This window comes from Diabrotica virgifera, chromosome 6, assembly GCF_917563875.1.
Source record: "Diabrotica virgifera virgifera chromosome 6, PGI_DIABVI_V3a".
Classification (NCBI taxonomy): Eukaryota; Metazoa; Arthropoda; class Insecta; order Coleoptera; family Chrysomelidae; genus Diabrotica; species Diabrotica virgifera.
In genome coordinates, this window is record NC_065448.1 from 141,809,078 (window position 1) to 141,837,022 (window position 27,945).

Here is a 27,945-nt window from a genome sequence, read left to right on the forward strand (position 1 = left end):
TGTCATTGAAAGGTTGACCAGTAACATGTAGAATTTCCATTATATTAAGACTTTAAGTCCCAACGATTGCAGAAAGTGGCGATTTGATGATGTTATTGTTTTGGAAGGTAATCTCCTTTTATATGTTTTTGGTATAGATGGTTTTTTAGAAGGTGATCTCCGTTTATATGTTTTTTTTATAGATGGTGTTACTATTTTAGAAGGTGATTTCTTTATATATGTTTTTGGTATGTGGGAAAAAACTAAAACCATTATTTATATACGTTTTCTAAGATGTAAATTTACTGTTACTTCTTCTCCCCCAAAGTTAATAAGTTTACCTGCTTGGTTAATAATCTTTACTGTAAGGTTGGTGATTGTCTTGATACCAACTGGATAATACAAAATATTTTGAGGAGCATCCACTATTTTATACCCAATCGGTACTGTCGGAAAGAACTGATGGATGATATGAACTGGATTCCCATTTAAATAGCATCCCGAAGCAATGTTACAATCAACACACAGGGTGTTTGCCCCCCATATTTCCACGGGTTTATCTGAAACATGTGTTTGGTTTGGAGCTAGTTGTCGTGATTTAAAACCAAATAATAGTCCAATGGAATTTACGGGGTGAAAAGAAATTTCTCGGTTACTCTTAATAACAACTTTTGAAGTTGATAATTGTGGAGTAATTTCTAAAGTCGCATCATTATCAATCTTTTTCATGTTTTCTTGAATAAGCTTCGTAATATCATCCAACTCATAGGCCCCCTCAGGTAACTTGTAGCTATGGGTAAAATTTTTAAAATGCCAGAGAAAAAGGTTATTGCTTTCATCAACATTTGGAATAGTATTAAAACTATAGAAACTGGTTAGACCAATTTCATAATCAAATTCATCGTCGAGGTAAATTGGAGGATTAAAATTATAGCTCAGATTTGAAGAGCTTCCAGTAAGCGTAAAGTTTAAAGACATTTTACGCAGGTAATTAACATTATTTGCTATTTATAGTAGTTGAATAGAAAATCTAATGAGTAATGACCGCACTTGTATAAATCGTTTTGGATTTTATCATAGTTGTAATATATTTGTACATCACCATTACTTAAAAAATATTTGATTACATTTTGTGGTGGAGGCAAATCCCCATACGAATCAAAGTAAATTATATGGGATTTAGATTTTGCATAGGCTACCCAGTGTGTACCCTCACCACGTTTTGAATCTAAATTTATAACACCACACTCGTTTTTATGAATATTTTTAGGTAGCATGTCTCTCATAAATACACCTCTAAAATATGGCAATGTTTTACCATACTTCATTATATCTGTATTTGTTAAAGCGTGATGAGGAAGGTTTAGTTTTTTGAATACGGTTTTAAGTATAATCCATACCCTTTATACGGTCTTAAATACAATCCTTTGCCTTTTTGTTCCATGGCTAAATTATGGCGTTTTTGTTCTTCAAGATTCATTCGATTAGCTTTCGCATCACCGATGGCCTTGTAAATTCCTGCACCCATTCCTCCAACGGCTCCGAGTGCGCTTAATAAAGGTAAAAGTAATGGTAGAAATCCTCCCTTTTTAGGTGTTTTAATTATTCGTTTTTTTTTATTTATCCTTTTCCGAAGAGAACCGCCTTTTTTGCGTTTAAGACCCATTCCCAACTTACGTTTTCCTTTCATAGCTGTTGTTATAAACCAGGCGGCTGCTTTTTGTCCAAACGGGGTGTCTTTTGATTTCACAATATTCCACGCTTTGTTTTCTAAGATTTTATCCGCTTCGTGTCTGGTTGATATATCACTATGTTTAGAGTATTCAATATCGTGTTGTTTACAAGCCTCGTCTAGTTTATTGATTCCCTTATCCCCCCGTTCTAATCTCTGTTGTAAACGAGTTCCTGGTCCACAATATGAATATCCGGGAAGATGTAGTTCTAGAGGGAGCTTGTTAATGAGTGAGTTTAATAACCCACGTCCTTTTCTTTTAGTAGTTCGTTGAAACTTTTTTTTCATGGTCTGCCTCTTATATATATAGGTGTTGGGCTATATATACCCAAAGTTTTAAACTCATTTTCGCAATGAAGATTGAACCACAACAACTCTCTCTTCCCATTACGAACCACGATGATATTACCAAAGAGCTTCAACTAGAACATAGTTATCTTTTCAATGGGCTCAAAAGGGTTCTAATTGTTGGACCAAGTGGGTGTGGCAAGACTAACGTATTATTGTCTTTAATTGAACATCCAAATGGTCTTAGATTTGAAAATATTTATTTATATTCCAAATCTTTGTACCAACCAAAGTATATATACTTGCGAAACTTGATTGAGCCTATACACGAAATTGGGTATAAAGAATATAATGATTCCATTAATGTACCACCTCCTGATGATATTAAAGAAAATTCAGTAGTTATTTTTGACGATATTCCATCATGTGATCAAAAAATTATACAAAATTATTATTGTTACGGAAGACATAAACACTTGGATTGTTTTTATCTGTGTCAAACTTACAGTGCAATTCCAAAACAATTAATTAGAGATAATTCTAATTTACTTGTAGTTTTTCACCAAGACTTTACGAATTTAAAACATATCTTTGATGATCATGTAAATATTGATATGACTTTTCAACAATTTAAGGATTTGTGCTCATTCTGCTGGAAAGATAAACATGGATTTCTTGTCATTGATAAAGACTCCCCCAAATCTAATGGGCGATATCGGTGTGGGTTCGATAAGTATATAAGGCTGTAAAGAAGTGGTTTAGAATACATAATGGATCCCAAAGTTGCACGAAAACTGCTGTTATCGCGACAAGCATTAAAGAAAAAGTATCGCAGTTTAAAAAGGGATATAGCTCAAACTCAGTCTACATTAGAAAAAAACTATAAGCCAATTACTCAACCACTTAATGAACTTTTACACAAACTCGATACTGTTCCATCTATTAAACAAGAACCAAATATTAAATACGAACCACTCACACCAAAGGACTATAAAATACGAAAATCTAATTATCGTTTAGCATTTTCATCTCCAAATAAGAGTGTAGTTTTTGAAAATTCATCTCCAAATAAGAGTGTAACTTATGAACAATCGAAAACACCTACTAATTTTGGAAATGAATCTATTATTCCGAGAGAAGTAACAATACAACCAGAAGAAACTTTCGTGTCGGAAGGACAAGCAAATACCACGGATGAGGATATTAATCGGTATTTTGAGGATACACTTAGAGAATTTAATGAGATGATCAATAATCCAGCTGTAATGAAAAAATTTTATGATAATTATACTTCACCCTTGCCAAAGAATTATATTAAAGCTAACATTGAAGACACTGAAGGTAATTTCGACCACGACCTGGGAATTTACCACGACCTTGAAACTGAAAAATTTTCTATTGGAGATTCTCAAATTACTTTTGAAGGACCTGACTTAACTATCAACGACGTTACATATCGCGGAACACCTGGTTTATACGAGCTTTTATTTAAAGCTAATCCCGTATCGTTTAAAAAAGAAGATGTTAATGAGTATATTGATATATTACGTAGAACAAATGCGATACATAGAAACAATAATCCTGCATTACCTACAAAAAGTATTCCGTCAAAAATAAAGGATAAATATAATTTTATTATTAAACCAGCTTTGGAGACTAGACCTCAACCACCTAGAACTCGTTTAAATTCGCTTCCTGGAAATATATCAGGAATAATAACACGAAACCTAGCTAAAGAATTATTGAATAAAAAAGGCGGTGCACTTTACAAAAAATATAGTGGCAAACAATTAGAGTATAAATACTTTGATGATTTTAATGAACTAATAGAAAGATTACAACTGCTCCTAGCATCACTGGCTGCAGGAAACGACGGAGTGGTGAATGAAATTATATCTATAATTGAGGAACTTCGAGAAGGTGGTATAATACAGTAATGCCTATGAATAGATTTGGAAGTCATTTTTTAAAAAGTTATCAAACTTCTGATTTATCTCCATCACCATTATATTTTGTGTGTGATCCTTCTTCTTTCTATAGTAAATGTGTGTTAACTTTCAAAGGAACGAAAGAAACAAAATTGAACAAACAATATTATATGTTAGAAAGTGGTTTATTCTCATACCAATTTACACTAAGTGGCATTGTTGATCAAGTGCAAATTAATGTTTCAAGTGGAAATGTAATGATAACCTCTAAATCAGTTAATACAGAGTATAAATATGAGCAATTACCAGGAGTAAAAATTTTTAAAGGTGATACAATTTCTTTTAAACTAGATAAAGATTCTACTTTTGTAGTTTATATTACTCTTCGTTGTCCTTTAGAAAAAGATGTCAAACATTAAATCACAAGTCGTACACGAACTGCATAAACCGGCAAAAAAAAATTTTAGACGGAGACATGTAATCATCACAGGATTAAACGATCTGATTCAAGCAGATTTAGCTATAATGATTCCTTATGCCAAAGTAAATAGTGGATACCAATATATTCTCGTTGTAATTAATGCGTTTAGTAAATTTGTATGGGCGGAACCGGTTAAAAGAAAAACAGGGACTGAAATTACTAAAGCCATGGAAAAAATTTTAAATCAAATGAAGAAAACACCAAAAAACCTTCAAACAGATTTGGGTAAAGAGTTTTACAATTCTCAGTTTCATGAGCTCTTGAAGTCACGTGGTATTAACCACTACAGCACATTCTCGACTTTAAAAGCCTCTATTGCTGAGAGAGTCATCAGAACAATAAAATCAATGTTGTGGAGGCAGTTTAGCTTGCAAGGTACTTACAAATGGGTGAATAATCTTCCTGATATAGTTAAAAAGTACAATAATACTAAACATTCAACCACAGGTGCCATTCCTAGCCAAGTTAATGAAAAGAATGCCAGGAATATAACAGCATATACTTACCTTAAAATCATTGACCCTCGAAAAAATAAATACAAAGTTGGTGATTACGTCCGAATTTCGAGATATAGAAATTTGTTTACTAAGGGTTATTTACCCAACTGGACAAATGAGATTTTTAAAATAAGAAAAGTCAAGCAGACAAATCCAGTGACTTACTTACTAGAAGATTCACGCAAAGAAGAAATTCAAGGGGCGTTTTACAGCGAAGAATTAATGAAAACCCAGCATCCTGATGTCTACTTAGTCGAGAAGGTATTGAAAAGAAAGGGTAACAAGGTGTTTGTGAAATGGTTAGGGATGGATTCTACTCATAATTCATGGATTAATAAAAATAATGTATTATAATATTAAAATAAAAAACTTTTTTACAAAAAAAATATTTTTATTTCACTTGCGTAAATAATTCAACATACACACAGTTTTTGTTTATATCTACATATTGGATCATATTTTTCTACTTACGTAGATACTTAATAGCAAAAACACAAAATGTACCACACTAAAAAGCACATTTACATATAAATTAATTTTTCCATTTGGTTGATTGTTTTCGGTTTGGATTTCTTTAGTGATCTGGTATTTCGGAAATTTGGAGTGAATTATTTGTGCAAAACTACAGTTTGGACTAAATTTGATGTGTTCTTTATACACATCATCAGTAGACAACCAATGATAAATTTCTACATGACACCAAAAGCACCTTACAATATCTTCTTTTTGTAGATAGTAAAATCCATATGCTGCTAACTCAATCGAAGGAACCAACCCCCTCCAGTTTTTAAATGTGGATAACCTTCCATAAAAACTATTCAGTTTGTCTGACTCGTCTTCTAGACACATGGTGACTATTAGTTTTTAAAAGATGTGCTCCTACATATAAAATAATTTATTTCTGTAGTGGAAGGGGTGTGGTAAATTAATATATTCAATTTTTATATAAATATTTATTTCTATGGCTTACATCTAATACAGGATTAATAATTTTAGCAAGTTCTTTTATTCTACTTTGAAATCTTACTCTGTCAGCAGCCACAAACTCCCAGTACCTTGTTCTGCAGGAACAAGTTGATTCAATGTAGTGAATACGAACATTTTCATTAAATTTGATCATAGAGTAGCTCTGGGTATCTATGAATTAACTCGAGCGCCATACCATAAGTTGTTTTATTTATATTCTTTATTGGTTCCATTATTTGCATCCCAGATTCAATAGGATTATTTGAATCAACTCCCGTCTTTAGTATTTTTAACGAGCTGATAAAGTTTTCCTTTTTCAAAGTTTCCAAAAGGTAGTTAACTATTGGAAGTGTTGTCCACAGCGATACAATGGAATTGGCACCCAAAATTATTTGTGACTCACCATTGGTAACTTTCACAACTGACATGTGGGGCAGATGCATGAACTCTAGTTGTACTTTACCATCATTAATCGATTGTTGTGGATTCCCTGCCATAAAACTGTCAATTACACTTTTATGTGATAAAAAGTTTAACCACTCGGGTTCACTAAACAAAACGCGATCTTGTTTGTTACCACTGATAACAACTACCGGTTCAAAATTTAATTCATGTGCTAGGCAAACAGAAACAAATTTTGAGTTCGATGGGTTCAGGTAAAACCGGCGTTCACCCAGGACTACGTTTCGATATGTAGCACTCATTTTGGAATTATGATCCATGTCTGCACGTCTCGGGTTCTTATACACAATAACCCTCCCCCCTACTCTTTCCACTACCTCTACTTCTCGATGTTGTCTAGACACACCAGATGCACCAGGTCGATGACCTGCTCATTTTGCTAGTACAATATCATATGTTCCCCCTCCCTTTCCTCAAATAGTGTTGGTGTTACCTACTTAATATTCACCCTCTTACCTAATTAATATGCACCCTCGCTAGCGGATGTTCACCTAATTAATATTCCAATCCAATGGTGTTGGCGTTACCTAATTAATATTCACCCTCTTACCTAATTAATATGCACCCTCGCTAGCGGATGTTCACCTAATTTATATTCCACAATATTCCACATTTTGCAGGAAGGAATACTCACTACTAATATTTCACCTAACACACACAATACTAAATCACATCAGGTTTCTCGGACCGCGAAGACAACAAAGGTTTTCATGTCTGGACACTACACTTGTTCATTTTGTAAGGGTGAACATTCAATATACAGATGCAACGATTTCCTAAAACTTTCGGTCTGCGATAGAATCCAGTTCGTTAATCAAACAGCAACATTATGCCCTAATTGTCTAAGAGAAGGACACACTAAACATAAGTGCAAATTGGGTCCATGTAAGAAGTGCAAATCAAAACATAATACACTTCTCCATGACGATAAAAATGACACTCCGTTAAGTGAGCAATGCTCAGGTGAAGGGAGCACAAATGTACTAAATAGCAGCGTATCTAATTCTATATCGGTAGGACAGGTTTTATTATCTACCGCATACGTTCTCATTTGTGACAATCAAAACAATCTTCACTCAATTAGAGCTCTCCTTGATTGCGGATCCCAAACTTCCTTCATAACAGAAGGCATTCAACAAAAACTCAATCTTCCCACTCAAAACACTAATTTGTCAATATTCGGCATAACCAATAACATTTCTTCTGTCAAAACCAAGTGCCAGGTATCAATCAAATCAAAATACAATACCTTCCAGGCCAATTTGACTTGCTATATCTTACCAGAAATTACGGGTTATGTGCCAGCTAATCTTCTTAGTATCTCCGAGTTGCAATTTCCCCACAATATCAAACTTGCAGATCCCGAGTTTTTCAAACCCTCTTCAATTGATATGCTTATTGGAGCGGATCTGTTCTGGCAACTTCTAGGTGCCAACAAAATATCCTTAGGGAAAAATAAGCCCCATTTACAAGAAACTAAACTTGGATGGATTGTTTCCGGAACTCTTGGAGCCGCTAGTCCCAATACGGTTTCATGCAATATTAGTGCCAATCAAGAACTGTCTCAAGCTCTCGCTAGATTTTGGGAGCTTGAAGAACTAGATAATCACAAGGTTTTTTCACAAGATGAGATTTTATGTGAAGAAATATTCAAAACAAGTACAACAAGAAATACCAAAGGGCGATTTGTTGTAAATCTACCCTTAAAACAAGGACCAGAAAGCTTAGGCGAATCAAGAATTCACGCGGAGCAACGATTCTATGCTCTTGAAAGACGTTTGGTCAAAAATCCTACATTGCAATCACGATACATTGAATTTATGACCGAATACGAGAAACTCAATCACATGTCAGCTATATTAGACCAAAATGATGGTCAATGTCAATACTATATACCTCATCATGGAGTAACAAAAGAATCTTCCGTTACTACAAAACTACGCGTTGTTTTCGATGCATCTGCTCCTACTACCAATGGAATATCTTTAAATAATATTCAACTAATAGGACCTATTCTTCAACAAGACCTATTTTCTATACTTTTGAGGTTTCGAAAATATGCCTATGTCGTGTCTGCCGATATCGCTAAAATGTATCGGCAAGTCCTAATAAATCCAGAACAGCGATCATTGCAGCGGATCATATGGCGTCAAGATCCTTCAAAACCCTTACAAACGTACGAGTTAAACACTGTCGCCTACGGTCAAGCTTCAGCTAGTTTTCTCGCTATACGTTGTTTGGTACAATTAGCAAATGAGGTTGAAGATTCCAAGCCAAAGGTTGCAAGAATAATCAAGGAAGACTTTTATGTCGACGATATGCTAACCGGAGCTGATTCTATTCAAGAGGCTCAAGAGATTTGCAGCAATGTATCCAAGGTATTAGAGACCGGTTGTTTTCACCTGAGACAATGGTGTTCCAACAACTCACAAGTTCTAAAGGATATATCAAATTCTGATTCAGCTTTCGACATTTTAGAGTTTCCAAGCGATGACAATAAGACCAAGACTTTAGGGCTAATATGGTCGTGTTCGAATGATAGTTTATAATATCATATCAATACAAATTTTTCTAAACAAAAAATCACTAAGAGATCCATTTTATCTTCCATATCAAAAATCTTTGATCCTCTAGGTCTATTAAGCCCATGTACTATCATAGGTAAAATCATTATGCAAAACCTATGGTGCAATAAATTATCCTGGGATGACAATCTACCTGAAGAACTCTATTCTAAATGGATCAGCTTGCAAAACGACCTTCCTCTATTGAACAATTTGTCAATATCACGGCATGCTATATTATGCAATCCAGCAGAATTGCAGTTGCACGGCTTCTGTGATGCATCAGAACGTGCATATGGTGCCTGTGTATACATTAGGAGTTCCGATAAAAATGGCAAGGTACAAGTAAGTTTGTTGTGTGCAAAATCCAAGGTTGCACCTGTAAAAACAGTCAGTATTCCTCGTCTAGAACTTTGCGGTGCCTTGCTATTGGCTCGCCTAGTTGATATCAGACTTCCATAAATCTAAAATTTAATCAATATTTCCTTTGGTCCGATTCAACTATAACGCTGGCTTGGGTAAGAACCAGTCCAAATTTACTAAAAACTTTCACAGGTAACCGTGTGTGTCGGAAATACAATCACTAACAAAAAATTACCAGTGGAAGTATATTTCAACCAAGGAAAATCCAGCAGATTTAATATCAAGAGGCATGTTTCCCAGTCAAATATTAAATTCTGAAACATGGTGGCATGGTCCATCTTGGATAATTCTAGATTCACAATTTTGGCCCAATGAACAATTCAAAGTAGACCACCTACCAGAGCTAAAAACTCAAACTCTATTAGCTCAAAATGCACCAGATATTTTGAGCTTTCCGTTTGATCGATTCTCTAATTTCTCTAAGATGTGTAGAGTCACGAGTTACATCTTCAGATTTGTAAATAATTGTGCTAACAGAAATAATCGCAAAACCGGCGTTTTGACATTGTCGGAGCTAAAGTATTCCCTAAATGCATTAATCAAAGTTAGTCAAAATCAATCATTCTGTAACGAAATTAAAGATTTATCAAACAACAAGTACCTGGCATCAAAGAATAGGTTATGTGGTCTCACTCCATTTCTAGACCGTCAGAATATTTTGCGCGTTGGCGGTAGACTCAAGTATTCTGACTACAATTTCAATAAAAAACACCCCATTCTAATTAATGGGAATCATCATTTCACAAAACTATTGTTTCAAGAACAACATCTTATATTACTACACGGTGGTGCTCAGTTACTTCTCAATACTATAAGAGATATTTACTGGCCCACATCCGGTCGCAACTTAGCTCGTGCTACTGTCAGAAAGTGTGTAAGATGCTTTAGATTTAATGCAAAAACCATTCAGCCTATCATGGGAAATCTTCCTAGTGCTAGAGTAATGCCTTCTAGTCCATTTACAATAACGGGTGTTGATTATGCAGGTCCATTTCTCATAAAAGACAAAAAAGGTCGTGGATGCAAAACCACTAAATGTTACATAGGTCTTTTCATTTGCTTTAGCACCAAGGCCGTACACCTAGAATTGATTTCAAGTCTCTCATCTGAAGCATTTTTACAAGCCTTACGAAGGTTCGTGTCCCGCAGAGGAAAACCCGAAAAAATATTCTCAGATAATGGAAGCAATTTTATAGGTGCTCAACGAGAATTAGCATCTCTTTTAAATGCACATGAATTAAGGTTGATCTGAACCCCCCCAAAAAAAACTTTGAAGTTCAAAAATTTTGAAAAAATTCGAGAAGGTGTATGTGATTACTAGAAGTATTTTAACAAATTTTGAGCAAACTTCATGTTTTCGTTTTCGAAAAAACTCAAAAAAACTCTTTTTTTCCAAGTATAAAGCGGGAAAACCAGACATACAATTTTGTTAATTTTCTTACAGCATAAAGATATAATCCTAAGAAACACTTATGAATTTTTTGATAATTTTTGATCTTATAGTTTTGTCACAATAGGAAAAAATAATATGTTTTGGCTTATAATAAAGCTACCGGTAAGAAATCGGACACAATTTTAACAACAACATATATAAAACTGTAAGAGTGGAAAATATTTGCAATAAAATGTTGAATATTTTTTCCTAAACATATGAAAAATCTCGTTAAACAAGAATTATATCTTGAATTGCCGCTATAAATTTGTGCCTCCGTGAAATGGCTCCATCTACAACATCGGTAATATTTATGTTCGATAGATAGCAGTGCCTTCTGCTTGGAATCGCGTCAAACAGAACTTTATCCTAGCGGCATTGCCATATCAGTTACTTTGTACAACGTTTTCTCACATTACAACAAAATGTTTTATTGTATTATAGTTAGTAGGTAGTAAGTCTAATATAACGTCTATTTATAACGCATCCACGTGACCTTCTGAAATTAATTTAAGTACATACATACTTTTGTTGAAATATTGTCAGGTCAAGGTCAGTCCCGTTGGTCGTATTCGCTTTTGATATACCGCCAGTATGATTTACGGCCAGTACTTTCTTCTGTCTCGATTAAACCCGAGTTAGCTGTTTAATTTTTTTGAGTACCTAACATAAAGTTGTCTTTTTTCTTTGTATTTTTCATGTATCTCTGAAGCAGAGTTTTCTTTTGTCAAATAGTTATTCTAATAATTACCATCCATGGTGTTTCCCTTTTTTTTCGCGCTTATGTTTATTAAAGAATTTAATTGAAATCATTACTTTACCTATCTTTAAAATTTTCATTGTTCATTACATTTTGCATTTGTGGTGAGCTAACTTTAAAGGAAAACAATTGGACGATATTTAAATAGATATGGAGTAAGAATGAATACCTAACCGCTTCTGAAATTAATTCAGGATAGGTTAAAAAATATTTTCACCTGCATATTAAAAATAAATAAAAGAATTGAAAAAAAAATTTAAGAAACGCTTTTCTTTAGTTACGAGTGACTAAAATTAAAAATACATATAAAAAAATCAACTAAAAAGCAAAAAATAAAAGAATTTGAAAAAATCTAACACATTCGTCAGTTTGAGCAGTTTGAGAGTGTAAAAAATATACTTACTTGGGAACGATAATCACAGAAAATAACGATTATACTGCAGAAATAAGAGAGGCCAACTTCGTGAAAATGAAAAATATTTTATGTTTTATGCAGCAAAGATCTGATAATGGCCCTCAGAATAAGGCTAATTAGATGTTATGTACACAGTGTGATTTATTATGGAGCTGAATCATGGACATTAAATCGAAATGCAATAAATCGACGGTTCTCATAGCAAGACAGAGATGAACTAGTTTTGGTGTTGTGGAATAGTTTTGAGTATTTTTTTTTCTGTTAAGTCATCTTTAATATCTTCATTATAACCTTTTGGACCTTATTCTGCGGTATCTCATGAAACTGATTATGCAAAAAGATCTCATGGGAATATTTTCCCAAGAAACGTGAAGTTTTCGCCTTGCTTAAACATACATATTTTGCTGAATTTAAAATCAAAATCCTGTTCTTGTCTTTTATTCTTTTTCTATCATACATTGATGTGTTATTTATTTATTTTTTCTCTCAGATATTCTTAGTTCTTAACACGTTGACGGACAGAACGTCTATGGACGTTTAATTTCCATTGATGTACATAATGTGACACAAAGTCTATAGACGACATTTTTAAAATAACGAGACAAAAAATCGGTAGATTTTTTGTTACATTACATCTACAGATGCATACGAAATTTGATACGACATCCATGGTCGTCGTCCACATGTTTACAAAAAACGTTAGTGTTTCCATAAACTAGGGATGGGAAAAACCTACCGGTTTAAACCTAAAACCGGTTTTTTTACTTCGCAATAACCGGTTTTACCGGTTTTTGTCCCGGTTATAACCGGTTTTTTCTTTTTAAAGTAAAAACCGGTTATTAGGTTTTTACGGTGATTAGGATTAGGTTAGGTATTATTTCGGATCCCAATCATAATTATTATTCTCAAGTAATTATTCCAAACAATACCATAATTCAAATTTTATTTTATTTTAGAAAATACAGAATCAAACTGAAAGTGCAATCTCACATCACCCAGAAACAATTATTAAGTTTTATTATAATATTTCCTTGAAAAGGTATTTGTAATCATAATATTTACATAAGAAGTGATCTGGTTGAATTAGACGCAAACATCATCTATTTTTCACACTTAACTCTTGACACTGAAAGTGTATGAATGACTTTTTCTGATTACCAAAATTAATGCTCTGACTATGAATATCGAATTAATGATTACGAATACGAATCTCCAAGAATTTCGCTCCGTTTTCAAAACGATACAGTCATACAGGAAGTATTAAATGAGTTAAAATGTACCTATTCTACAAATATACAAGCGTGTTAAAAGTAATACATGTTCTTTCGATAGTAATACTAATTTTGATCATATTGATATCGAGTCGAATTGAGAATCGCAAACTAAAGTGTATTGTAAATGTAACTTTGTACCCTATTGGATTAAAAAAACCGAAAACCGGTTTTTCCAAAAACCGGTTTTATTGGCCGGTTACAACCGCCAGGTTAAACCGTAAGCAAAAAAAAACCGGTATAACCGGAAACCGGTGTTTTGTCAAAAACCGCCATCCCTACATAATAAACTATAAACGCTAAAACAAATTTAGCAATTTACCCATTATATTCTACTTTGCAAAATTCATATAGTGTCACAACACTTTCTTATAAAATACGTATAGGGTGTCAATTTAAAAAGTTGCCACCCCTATAACTTGGACCCTATAAAAAATCTAAAAATATACAAAATCACGTCAAATTTATTTGTGAGGGGGACATTATATAGACCAGTTTTCAACTAAATTAAACTAACCCTCTAGCGGGGGCGGACACAACCCCAAAATCTTTAATGGAAAGGGGGGTTGAGTGATACCTCATTTTAAAGGCAGTTCGATTACCTTTTCAAAAATACCACATACATTATATTTCTTTTCAGTAATTTTAATTTTTTTATAATTAATTTTAATAATTAAATATCGAGTTCAGAACTCCAAAAATTTTTTTGGAGTATTGAACTCCAAATTGAATTTTTTTTGGGGTGTTGAAGTATTTAGAGTATTTTTTTTGAAGTATTTTTGGAAAAATCAAGTAAAACCGTAAAGATATAGAGTTCAGAACTCCAAAACTTTTTAGAATATTGAGTCCAAGATTTTTCCAAAAGTACTGAAAAGAAATATAAGGCATGTGGTATTTTTGAAAAGGTAATTTAATGACCTTCAAAATGAGGTATCACTCAACCCCCTTTTTCATTGATTTTGGGGGTTGTGTCCGCTCCCGCTATAGGGTTGATGTAATTTAGTTGAAAACTGGTCTACAAAATGTCGCCCTCACAAATAAATTTGAGGTGTTTTTGCATATTTTTAGATTTTCTATAGGGACCAAATTATAGGGAGTGGCAACTTTTTAAATTGACACACTGTACATTTGACGCACTGTCCGTTAATTCGTTAAAAGGTTTATGTATAAACAAAATTTGTGTAATTGTACACTGCAATTTTTGTCGACACAGGTCGTAAAATTTTATTATCATCTTTCAGTGTGGATGTGAGATAAATGACTAAGTGGAATATTTAGCGAAACATAATATGTAATTAGTCGATGTTGTGAGGCCGCTCCCGTCTGAAAAAAATTCTGATTTCTTTGCGGATTCCTATTTAAAAATGTCCCCTTTAAACAAATCAGAAGGGTGCCGGAAATTTTTGGGCAGACATTGTTTAAAAAATATATTTAAACAAATTCACAAGATCGCAATTTTTTGTCCAGGAAAATATTTTTTTATGTTTTTTGGGTCATTCTAAACAAGATATCTTGTAATTTTTCTCAAAAGTTGATAGTTTTCTAGTTGGAGGTGAATCAAAATCTGAAAAATGCGAAAATACACGTTTTCGAGACTTAAAAACTCATATTTAAATTATTATATTTAAAATGGGCAATTCCTTAAATTGAAGTTTAAACGTTGATTTTTGAAATTCTGAGCAGTAATCGGGTCTAACTTCAATTTAGAATTTAGACCGTTGTTTTTTAGTGTTAATTATGCGCGTCCATCCGATTTTATTGCCAATGCGGCAGGCTCTACTTCAAAAATCTCCTATTTTGCCCTGAAAAACATTGTTTAGGTTTTTTTGGCTCCTTCTAAACAAAAAGATCTCTTCTCATTTTTCTGAGAAGTTAACAGTTTTCGAGTTACAAAGGATTTAAAATCTGAAAATTGCGAAGATATACATATTCGAGGCTTGGAAATTCCTAAGTAAATTATTATTTTTGAGGTTGCCAAGTACCTAACTTGTTTAGACATTCAATTTTAAGAGTTGGATGAGTAATTGGGGCTCAATGTAAATATGTAGTTGTTTTTTTAACAATTATGCCCACTCGACTCTTAGGCCGCTACCTGCTACCTCTCGCACTATGGCTAGCACTTCACTTGCGATTTGTAGTCGCGGCGACAAAAAATCGCTGTTGCAGAAAATCTAGAGGATGCCTCCACTGCGATTTAAAAGTCGCTGAATTACATCAGTTTTGCAATAGGGCTTTTCATTAACAGTCATTTGTTTCGAGCTTTTGCCATATGTCGTATAATCAGTGTATATTAATATAATACACAGAGTATACAACATATGACAGAGGCTCGAAACAAATGACAATCGATGAAAACCCTATGGATGACATGGAAACCACTTGTGTGAATGCTCTTCGCGCGAGATGTGTGCAGTTGTATATTTTTCCAAAAATTGCAGAATTGCTGAATTTATCTTAACTCATCGAACTGAAGTGGTAGACATAATATTTATATTAACAATATTATAAATATAACAGTGTTACGGGGATGGATACGAACTTTTGGCTTCAATGCTATTTAAATGGGATTCATTTTTTTTCGAATCCTGAGAAAACTAATAAGTATTTTAAAAATTTAAAAGCAGGTTGGTTGTCCACAGCTTTGTCGTGCTATATTATTGGCGTATGTAATTGGCACATTGTAAATAATTAAATAAATAAATAAATTGTTTAAAAAACTATGGTAATAATAATATACAAAATTTAAAGTGAAGTAGTCCAGGTTGTGAGGTAGCTCCCGCGTGAAAAATGCTTCTGATTCAGTTTCTTTGCAAATTCCTGCTCAAAAATGTCTCCTTTAAACATATGAGAAGGGTGCCGGACGGAATTTTTGGGCAGAAATTGTTTAAAATCATTTTTAAAATTTTATTTTTAACGCGCATAATTAACAAGTAAAAAATTTTTTTATTTTTTAAATTAGCCCCGGTTACCCAGCAAAATCTTAAAAATGAATGTTTAAGCTTCGATTTTATGCACTTATCAACTAAAAAAATAATAATTTACATTATTGGTTTTCAAGCCTCGAACTCGAATATGTGTATCTTCGCATTTTTCAGATTTTAAATCGCTTATAATTCAAAAACTGTTAACTTGTCAGAAAAATGAAAACAAACTTTTTTATTTAGTATTACCCGAAAAACCTAAAAAAATATTTTCCGGTGCAAAATAGAAGATTTTTGAAATAGAGCCTGCCACACCGACATTAAAATTGGATGGACGCATAATACCATTTTAAAAAGGACGGTGTAAATTGAAGATAGAACCGACTACTCTTCAGAATTTTGAAAACAAATGTTTAAACTTTAATTTAAGCACTTGGCTATCTCAGATATATTAATAGAAATCTGAGTTTTTAAGCTTCAAAGATGCATATTGTCTCATTTTTCAGATTTTAAATCGCCCTTAACTCGAAAACTATCAACTTTTCAAAAAAATGACAAGATACCTTTCTTGTTTATAATGGTCCAAAAAACCTAAAAAAATATTTTTCGGAGAAAAAAATGGTGATCTTTTGAATTTCTAAAAAAAATTGTTTAAACAATTTCTGGCCAAAAATTTCATTCTGCACTCTTTATATAGGGAAAATTTTTGAATAGTAATCCGCAGAGAAACCGAATCATAATTTTTTTTCAGACGGGAGCGGCCTCACATCATGGACTAAATGTTTCTTGCTAACATTACATTGGTATTAGGCCTTGATAAAATTACTGTTTAAACAATTTGGCAACACAGCCAATTGAGCCAATGGGTGTAAAGATGGAAAAGTGTTCAGGTTTCTACATTATTACTGAGTCATCATGTAGAAATCTACAATTAAGTTGAAAATGTTACCACACTAACATGCTACAGTAGAGCCATCTCTAGGATCAGAAACAAATTAATTGAGGGTTCAGATCAACCTTAAGAGATAAATTATGGTCACTAACAAATTCCCTAGAAATTGAATGGCAATTTATACCGCCCTATTCACCTCATTTTGGTGGGCTCTGGGAAGCCGGAGTAAAATCATCTAAATTACATCTAAAACGAGTTTTGTCAAAAACTGCGCTTATTTATGAAGAGTTTCAAACTTTAATAATTCAAATAGAGGCAATTTTAAACTCACGCCCTCTTTCTCCTATTAGTCCAGATCCTAATGACATCAGTCCTTTAACACCTGCTCACTTTCTTATTGGAAAACCAATCATAGCAGTTCCAGACCAAGATCTAACCGATATAAAGGTCACCAGACTAAATCGATACCAGCTTCTCCAGCAGATGTGCCAAAGCTTTTGGGCAAGATGGAAAACCGAGTACATCTCCCAGCTACAAGTCAAGGGACGCTGGAAGAAAAATCAAGAGTCTCTCACAGATGGAGCCTTGGTCCTTATAAAGGACGACAACATCAATCCAACCCATTGGCAGCTAGGCCGAATATTCAGTGTACATCCTGGAAGGGACAACATCAATCGAGTAGCTACAATCAAGACTTCTACTGGCATCATTAAACGTGGGTTCAACAAAATATGTCCACTACCTCTAGATGATTGAAAGGAGCCTTTCAAGGTGGGGAGGATGTTCGAGCCATTGTGCAACGCCGCCCCTGATGTGTGCGCCTTTTAATGTATGTTCCTTGCCCCTCTGCCATCCCAACGAAGGAAGAAGGAACGCAGTCAACAGTTCATCTAAAGACTTTGAGTGTAGCATACATGATTTTGTATAATATTTTTATTTCAATACATTCGTCAAATCAAAGTGCAACAATCTCTTCATTCATCTCAACAATCAACAACGTTTTCACTATTATAATTGCTTATGGTCCTAATGAAAATGATAGTAAGAAAAATAAAGATGAGTTTTGGGGTAAACTGCAAGAATTATATGAAAACAGTGCTAGTCCAATCCTAATAGTAGGTGATTTAAATGCAAGGGTTGGTAAGGAAGCACAAAAAAGCAATGGCGTCATAGGTAAATTTGGAGAGACTACAAAAAATATTAACGGTGATATACTAATGGATTTTTGCAGATTAAACTGTCTAGTTGTAATGAATACTTTCTTTCAGCATAAAGATATACACAAATATACCCGAGTAGTTCCAAGCCGGAATGAAAAATATATTATCGATTACATCATAATAGAGAAAATTCACAAAAATAAAATCCAAGATGTGAAAGTGACTAGAAATTCAGAATTAGGAAGCGACCATTTTCTAGTTGTTGGAAAAATAAAAGGAAAAGAGCAGAACACAAATAATACTAGAAATGCAAATATACAAGAAAAAAGATCTGTAAGAACACATAAATTAGCCAATATTGAAGTGAGAAACAAGTTCAACAAAACCACTGACGAAAATTTCAAAGAAAAATGGATACAAAGAAAAACCATTGAACAACAGTGGAAATTCTTCAAAGATACTATTTCCAATGCTGCTGGTGAAATTTGCGGATATACAATTACTGGTGGGTCAAAAAAAAGGACTAGTTGGTGGAGCGAAGAGATAAAAATAGCTGTGAAAGAAAAGAAAGTAGCATGGAGAGCCTATCTAGAAAATAACAGTTCACCTATGTATCAGAAATACAAAGAAGCAAGAAAGCTTGTGAAAGAAAAAGTTAAAAAAGCTAAATCGGAAGAGTGGGAGAGATTTGGAGAAAAGATGGAGCAAGATAATAGGACAAACCAAAAATTGTTCTATAAAGGTCTGAAAAAAATGAGAGGTAAATCAGGTAGTACTGTCGTGCAAATAAAAAATAAAAATGGTGAAATACTTACCCAACCACAATATATAGTTAACAGATGGAGTGAATATTTCAAAGAGTTACTGGAAGCAGATGAAACAAATGATGAAGAAGAACAGGAAGAAGAGATCATATATAGGACGGCGAGAAACGAGAGTAATGAAATAACATTGGAAGAATTAACCGAAGCCATCGCAAAAATGAAAAATGGTAAAGCGGCAGGAATAGATAATATCAAGGCAGAATGGTTGAAATATATGGGAGAATCTGCATTACACTACTTACACAAATTACTGATAGCAATTTGGAAACAGAAACGCATTCCAGAAGATTGGGCAACAGCAGTAATGGCTCCTTTATTTAAGAAGGGAGATAAAAAGGAATGTTCAAATTATCGAGGTATTTCCATGCTAAGTGTCCCGGCTAAGGTTTATGAACGAATACTGGAGATGAGACTGAGAAAGAAAGTGGAACATCAACTACACGATGCACAAAGTGGTTTCCGACCGAGGCACAGTGTCCAAGATCATATCTTTACTATAAGACAAATAACAGAAAAATTCCTTAATTTTGACAAAGATGTGTTTCATAGACATGGAAAAAGCCTTTGACAAGGTACCCAGACAGCACATTTGGAAAGCACTTGAACAGTTCGATGTTGGAGTAGAACTAATTGATGCAGTAAAATCTATGTACTGGAAGAGTTGGAACATTGTCCGAGCATTAAACTGTGAATCAAACACATTCGCTACTACACAAGGAGTAAGGCAAGGTGGAGTTTTGAGCCCACTGCTATTCATTATATATATGAATGAAGTAATAGAAAAATGCAGTAGAGTCCCGAAAATTAGATTTAGGTTACCATCGATTAAAAAGTATAACGATAAGTGAATGTGTATTTGCAGATGACATTGCATTAATAGCAAGTTCAGAGAAATCTTTGCAAAACAACCTAAATTTATGGACGAGAGAACTTGCAGATAAAGGAATGAAAATAAATTTAGCAAAGACCAAAACTCTACTTATATCCAAGACACCCAGAGAAATCCATATAAACCTAGACGGAAATTTAGTAGAACAAGTGGAGGATTTTGAATATTTAGGAACTATAATAGATGGAAAAGGAAAAATGCAAAAAGAGCTGAACAACAGAATTGCTAAAACATCACGACTATATCACTCCCTGAATTCAGGTTTCATTAGCAAAAGAAAAATTAGCAAGAAGACAAAAGTGTCAGTATATAAGACAATATACCTCCCTACTTTGTTATATGGAAGTGAAACATGGACACTAACTGAACGGGAGAAGAGCAAGATACAATCTTCTGAAATGAAGTATTTAAGAAGAGTAGAAGGAGTTACGCTAATGGACAAAGTAAAAAATGAAACGATAAGAAACAACCTAGATGTTGAGAGTGCCAACAAAGCAATAGAAAGATCGCAACTAAGATGGTTCGGTCATTTAAATAGGTTAGATCCACATAGACAAGTCAAGGTAGTTTGGGAAGCAAAGGGAATTGGTACAAGGAGAAGAGGAAGACCGTGTCAACAATGGAACGATGCTGTGGGAAAATCATTACAAAGCAGAAATCTCACATGGGAGGAAGCCAAGAGAAGGACATCCAACAGAAAACTTTGGAGAGAGATGATTAGGAAGTAAAAGCAGATTTCTCGACACCTCACGGTAAAAGAGAACCGGATTATATATAATATATATTACTCTCTTGGACTTTACAGAATCAAAGAGGTATTGCTTCTCGATTTGATTTGTCTCTCGTTCCACTTTTCAGCTACTCTCACTTATCAAACGCAACCACTAGTACTTGCTTCTGAACTACTCACGAAAACTTTTAACTGCTCCTCTCGGCTGCCGATAACACAATGAATTCCTCTTTCCAAAACTATCTCAACATTCAAACAAAACTTTCCCAATTCCAAATTTCCAAGCCAATCAGAAACATTTCTCTCTCCACCTCCCTGTTTCAATCGAAAAACCCAGTCATTCTTTCAAACAATACTTCTACTCAAAACTAATGACTTTTCGGAAATTATCTAAATATTCCTGTCATTAAACAAACATATTTAAAATTCCAATTCTCTTTACCTCTATTTTTCTAAAAACTAATAATTACATCTACCTGTGGTCTTACCTTTGCCGTAATAAATAATCGGTTTAAAATTATGATCCTAAATAACTTTCACTTCACTTTTTATTTACAAAAATGTTTTTAATTCGTCTTGGAAAAATTCATTAAGGAGAAACCATTTTGCGTTGAAAGCTAACTTCTAATAAATATTTACAAATCAATATACAGGGAGTATCAAATTTATGTGCCCGCGTTATATTAAAAAAATTAAAATTTTTATTCTATCTTTGATTGATAAATTGAAACACAATAACATCCCCGCCTTGTTTTGAGATAAAATCGTTATTAATAAGTGCAACAAAAAAAAATTATTTTCTCTCGACAACAAACTTTTCTCTGGTTATCATGTTATCCTACCCTAATTCTCTTATCCTACCTTAAATTTAATGCATTTGTCTTTATTCGTGGTATTTGTACACATCATGGATATTGTAAACTCCTCGCATCTTTTCTGATTCCACATGCCTCAGAACATAACTGTTTATTCCATTTCATTGTGCACGAGGTATGGACCCTCGAAAATAGGCATTAGTTTTGCGCAAACGTCCCCAGTGAGATTTGATACTCGTAATGCCCTTACAAGCACCTTTTCTCCCTTCTGAAAAGTCACTGGTCGTCGTCTCCTATTATGATTTTGTCTTTGGAGATATTTCTCATTACTGCGCTGCAGCCTCCTCTGCACAGTTTCCAAAACTCGTTGGTATATCCTCTGCTCAGGTTCTTCCCATGGCCGTACTGGCATAACACCTTTCATGATATATTCCGGAGTCTCTTTTGTCACCGTACTTGGAATGGTGTTTAAGTATTTTTCTATTTCTGCCACTTTCCTATCCCATCGTCGATGTTGTCCATTTGCAGCAACGCGAAGGAATTTCGTAGTCTCCTGTATAAAACGCTCTGAAGGATTACTTTGAGGATGTCGGATACTGACAAAATTTGTCCCTATTCCCCTGTCTTAAAGCTGTCCCTTGAAACTCTCACTCCGGAAATACGTCGCATTGTCTAAGAGAATTCTTCTTGGTGTTCCTACGGTGGCTATAAAATTGTCAATCTTTCTCATTATTTCTTCCCCCTCTGTCGTACGGCAACTGTATAACTTTACGTATTTTGAAAATATATCGACCATCACCAAAATATGTTTGTTCCTTTGCGTGGTCATTATCAGATCACTTAACATATCTATTGCTACAATATCCAATTTTTGACGGGATACCATATTTTTAGCAATATTTTCATTTCTGAAATTTCTGCTTTTATATTTTTGACATATTTCACATTTTTGGGTCACTTCTTTGCAGTGGCGGCTCGTGACCTCAGTATGCGGGTAGGCTACACATATACTTCGGGTAGGCGACAAAAAATATCCTACAGTTTGTAATACATTTTGAGCCGTCTTGCAATACTAAATGTAATCTATGAGTGCAACAATGTGTAAAAATTGCTTTTGGAGCATCTACTTTAATTTTTGATTGTAATCCGTTTAAAGAGTCAGCCATTACACTTGCACCATCGTAAAATTGAGCAATTAATTTATTTTTGTAATCATATGGCTCAAGCACGTTTGAAATTAAACTATATAGAGCGTCTGCAGATCTATTATCGCTAACATCAAAAAACCCTAAAAATCTTTCTGTTACCTGACCAACTTTGTTAACAAAACGGATTGTTAAAGTACACTGTGATTTTTCGGTTATATCAGTAGTATCGTCAGCTAGTATAGAAAAAAATTGACTTTCATTAATTTCTGTTGAAATTTCATTTTTTACGTAATCGGCAAGACAATCTATTAAATCATTTTGTATTGTTTTTGACAAACCCGTGAACACCCCTTCTATTTTTTAACATGATCCTGGATTTCCTGATCGCGTTTAACTACTAAATTAAAAATTTCTTTAAAATTACCCATGTTTGAAGAATTATGGCTCTCATCACGACCGCGAAATGTAAGTTCTTGTTTTGCTAAAAGAATTGTAACATCAATTTCTTCAACTTCTTCAATCTTTTTCAACTTCTTCATTATATATCTTATTAGATAGAGAAATATGTCCAGCGAAAGCGCTGTCAGTAGTTTGTTTATTTTTTTCTAACCGTTTTAAATCTAAGCATTTGTTTAAATGTTCTTTCGAAGATTCATGTTTTTTTACACTAGCTGATAAATTTTTCAAATCTGAATATCCCTGACTCACCCAAACATTTTGCTTCAAATTTGAGAGCAACAGACAAGGCCAACAGAAAAGTGAATTTTTAAAATAACTTCCGCTTAGCCATTTATGATTTTCATACCATATTGTTTTAAACGATCTCGAAAATGGTTGATTGTCTATTGTCTTATCTGTGGATAAAATTGTTAAATTTTGTAAAGGCCGGCCCATTGAAATAATTACTAATCTTTCTTGATTTTGGCGCCTTGAAAAGGCGTCTCGATCAAACTGCATATTACATCGTTTAAAATATTCATATTCGATGACTAAAGTTGTTCCACCAATAAAACTAACACATCTACGTTTCAACAACGTCAAATATTACTTATTTTATTTATGTATCAAATAATAATTTACTGTTCGAATAAATTGATAAGTTAACAATTAACCTCGCTTTAAATTTTTAATTATCTATATAATCTAATAACACATTATTCGGTTTTCATAAACAAATTTAAATTGTCCTACCTAGTTTTATTCAATACTTAACCTACTAATAACAGCCAAAATCAAAAAACAATTATTTTAAAACAGTTTCACAAGACACAAGAGAAGCAACTGATAAAATTTTGTAGGTCCGGCTATAAGACTCTGTGCCTATCCGCCCGTTCAAAATAGTAGAATACGGTCGCTACGTAAACAGCGAGAGATCGCACGTCAATTCGGTGTTGGCGTCGTTCTATTTCAGGCTACGTTCCCGAGTGCCTGACCAAGGAGAATATAGAATCTATACAGTACTACTGATACTACAAGGAGCGTACAATAATTATAACTACGGAGAAAATTTTTTGGATATTTTTAAAAATAATTTGGATAATTTTTGCTATTTTATTGTAGATATTGTGTCAAAATTTATAAATTACAATTTTGAAATAAGTAATTTACATTAATAATTTATATTATTGTACTACATTTGAAGAGGGTAGGCGGCGCCTACCTTGCCTACCCCGACGGGCCGCCCCTGCTTCTTTGGCAATCCGGTAATCTTTTCGACAGATATAGTTTTCTCGGAAAACCAGCCAAACCTTCCTGCTACCGATATGCCCATTTTCATCGTGTAATTTTTGTATGATCCTCTCTGCCAATGTCTGTGTTACCAAATATAGTTCCTTTCCATCGATTCTTTTGAAGAAAATGTCATTTTCCCTCTCCGCTCTTCTTTTTTCTTTTTCCTCCACATCTTCTTGATTTATTCTGATTTCGTTTAACGAAAATACACCTTCCTCTTGTGTCAAAATATTTAGTCCCACCTGAAAAACAATTGCTTCCTTTTTTTCAGTGTCTTCATCCCGTGTGAAAGCGTCGGCTATAATGTTGTCTTTTCCTTTTATGTATCGAAACTCAAAATCATACTCCTGTAGTAACAAAATGCCTCGATGTATACGATTGTTAACCAGTCGATTTTTAATGATATGCACGAAAGCTGCATGATCTGTTTCGATTGTGAATTTTGCTTCTAATAGATAAAACCTTAACTTATTTACACAAAAAATTACGCTAGCAAACTCTAATTCAGTCACACTGTATTTTCTTTCGTGTGTTTTTGTCACCCGGGAAATAAAACAAATTGGCACTTCTTGGTTGTTTTGTATCTACGACAAAACTCCCGCGAATTTTTGGATGGACGCATCAGTTCGTAATATGAAAGGTAAATTGTACATGGGATGATATATTTTAGTTCCTTTCGAGAATTCTTCTTTTAATATTTGGAAAGCCTTCTCTTGTTCTTCTTTCCAATTTCATTTAACACCTTTCTTCAGTAATTTTATCAATGGAATCTCCTTCTGGCTCAAATCAGGAATTAGTTTTTTGAAATAGTTGATCGTACCAAGAAAACCTCTCAATGTTTTCAAATTCGTTGGCCTTGGGTATTCATCTATGAGTTTTACCCGGTCCTCGGCTAAACTAACTGTTTTTGTTTCCAATTTAAAACCCAAATATGTCACTTCTTTTTGAAAAAATTGACATTTTTCAATATTCAATTTTAATCCGGCCTTGTCCAACTCTTCTAAGATAATTTTTATGTGTTTCAAATGACTCGATGTATCTGGTGAAAAAATTAGTAAGTCGTCGATGTAGTGTACTATAAAATCTTCATACCTGTTTAATATTGTATGGAGAGCTCTTACCAGTGCTGCACAAGCACTTTGTAACCCAAAAGGCACTACTTTAAATCGGTACACAATACCATCGATCGAAAAAGCGGTGTAGTTTCTACATTTTTCTGCTAAAGGTATCAACCAAAAACTATGTTTTAAGTCAATTTTAGAAAAAAATATGTGATCCTGTAATTCTCCCAAAAATAGCCTCGATGTTGAGAGGTCATATTGAGATACCGTGTGTTGATTTATATTCCGGGCATCCAAACATAGCCTCAATTCTTCACTGCTTTTTTTAACAATCACGATTGGGTTGATATACGGCGAGTCACATCTCTCTATGATTTGATCTTCTAACATTTTATTGATTTCTCCTTTCACCTCCTGTCGGTACTTATATGGGATGGGGTAAGTTTTCGATCGAAAATTTCCTAAGTCTTTAACCTCAAATGAATGTTCATACTTTTTGGCTACTCTGTTTTCTTCATTTATTAAATTTTCATACTCCCTCAATATGTCACGCAGTTCCTTCTCCTTTTCTTCTCCACATATCAATTTTATTTCTTTTTCCTCCGATTCTTTACACATGTTTATTGTGTATTCTGCCTCCTCCATTTTGCATACTTCTTCTTCAAATACCACAGTTTCAATGGTATCTCTTTCGCCTTCTTTTTCTATTCTGATCTCTTCTTCTTCTGGGCTCATCTCTTCTTTTGAGGAATCCCAAGCTTCATTTTCTTTTGTCAATCTTTTTTCTTCTTTTTCTTCTTCTGGGCTCATCTCTTTTTTCGAGGAATCCCAGGCTTCATTGTCTTTACTTATATTCTGCTGCTTTCTCCTCTTTCTTTTCTGTCCTTGCTTCATTGCCAAATTCATTTCCACCCTTTGTTTTTTGTCTACATTATCCTTTTTTCGTTTCTCATGTTCCTGGTCCATTTCCAGAATGTCCTGTTCTTCTTCTTTTCCCTCTGTGATTTTCATCGTGTTATTTTTTAAATCTATCACCACATGTTTTTCTGACAATTCATCCACTCCTACGATCATATCATGCATCATATTTGCATGACTGTTTACTGCTATTTGTTTAATGATGTAACAACGGCTATAACGAACAAACAGTTAACAAAATTTTAAACCAAAAACTCCATAAGAAAGCCCTGAAATTAGTGTATCCACCACCACAGAAAGAACCCAGTACCTGCTGCTCTCTTACATATACTGGCAAGATAACAACAAAAATAGCCAGATACATAAAAAAGAAAGGAATAACACCAGCTTTCAGAACTAACAACAACTTAAGCAAATATACACTCGGGTGCAAAATTAACCGGACACTTTAAAAATGGGTAATTTTTGATGTCTCGCAATTCCTAAACCCGTTGTCCGATTTAAGTGATTTTTTAATATGTTATAGCCTTATTCTTTAACAATACCGTTTTAATAATATTGTTGCTAAACAGGTAAATTTTCATTGTATACCGGGTGTACCAATGAAACTGTGTTTTTTTCTCAAACTTCGCATCGCCCTGTGGAGTATTCTAACATTTACAAAATACTCAAATTTAAACCCAACTATAGCCTCATGTTTTCTCAACATTCTATTTTTTGAGTCATTCGCTTATGTTGGAGCGTTAAAAAGTTAGGTACTTTAACAGTTAGCCATGTTTTTTATCAAAACAGTATGTTTTTAAATAAGTATGGCAAAGTTTATGGAGTTATTCTACATGAAAAAATAATGACGGTTTGCTTTATAATCCTATGTCCGCAAATGCTTAATTTCTAAGATAGAGGGTGTTGAAATTTTTCTTATAAACTGACGATTTATTTATTGCTTTAAAACCGGTTGAGATATGCAAATGCAATTTGGTGGGTTTTAAGACGTAGTTATTATACAACTTTTGACATACAAGTTAGAATTTAATATTCACCATTGGCGCGCATACGGGTAATATGAGCTGTCATATTACCCGTATGCGCGCCAATGGTAAATATTAAATTCTTAGTTGTATGCCAAAAAATGTGCAATAACTACGTCTTAAAACCCACCAAATTTCATTTGCATATCTCAACCGGTTTTAAAGCAATAAATAAATCATCAGTTTGTAAGAAAAATTTCAACACCCCCTATCTCAGAAACGAAGCAATTGCGGACATACCGTTTATAAAGCAAACTGTCATTATTTTTTCATGCAGAATTACCCTTTAAAGGTTGCCATACTTATTTGAAAAGACCCCGTATTGATGAAAAACGTGGCTAGTTGTTAAATTACCTAACTTTTTTATGGTCCAATGTACGCGAATGAATCAAAAAACAAAATGTTTAGAAAACATGAGGCTATAGTTAGATTTCAATTTCAGTATGTTGTAAATGCTAGAATATTCCACAGGGTGATGCGAAGTTTAAGAGAAAAACACAGTTTCATTGGTACACCTCGTATACAATGAAAATTTACCTTTTTAGCAACAATATTATTAAAACGGTATTGCTAAAGAATAAGGCTATAACATATTAAAAAATCACTTAAATCGGACAACAGGTTTAGGAA

At 33.8% G+C, this 27,945-nt stretch overlaps 2 protein-coding genes across 5 annotated transcripts in view; both read left to right on the plus strand.

Annotated features, from left to right (window-relative positions):
• LOC114342007 (chromatin-remodeling complex ATPase chain Iswi) overlaps positions 1-27,945 on the plus strand; it is a 260,788-nt gene that overhangs the window by 218,177 nt on the left and 14,666 nt on the right. The window lies entirely within an intron of this gene.
• On the plus strand, positions 8,956-18,383 carry LOC126886346 (uncharacterized). Its single transcript, XM_050653232.1, has 2 exons — positions 8,956-10,562; positions 17,143-18,383. The coding sequence occupies exons 1-2, from the start codon at positions 9,550-9,552 to the stop codon at positions 17,765-17,767; spliced, it is 1,638 nt and encodes a 545-aa protein (XP_050509189.1). The 5' UTR covers positions 8,956-9,549; the 3' UTR covers positions 17,768-18,383.

Coding starts and splice junctions, on each gene's coding strand:
- LOC126886346 (XM_050653232.1), top strand. CDS start 9,550: ATGTTTCCCAGTCAAATATTAAATTCTGAAACATGGTGGCATGGTCCA. Junction 10,563..17,142: donor TTAAATGCACATGAATTAAG/GTTGATCTGAAC, acceptor ATCAACCTTAAG/AGATAAATTATGGTCACTAA.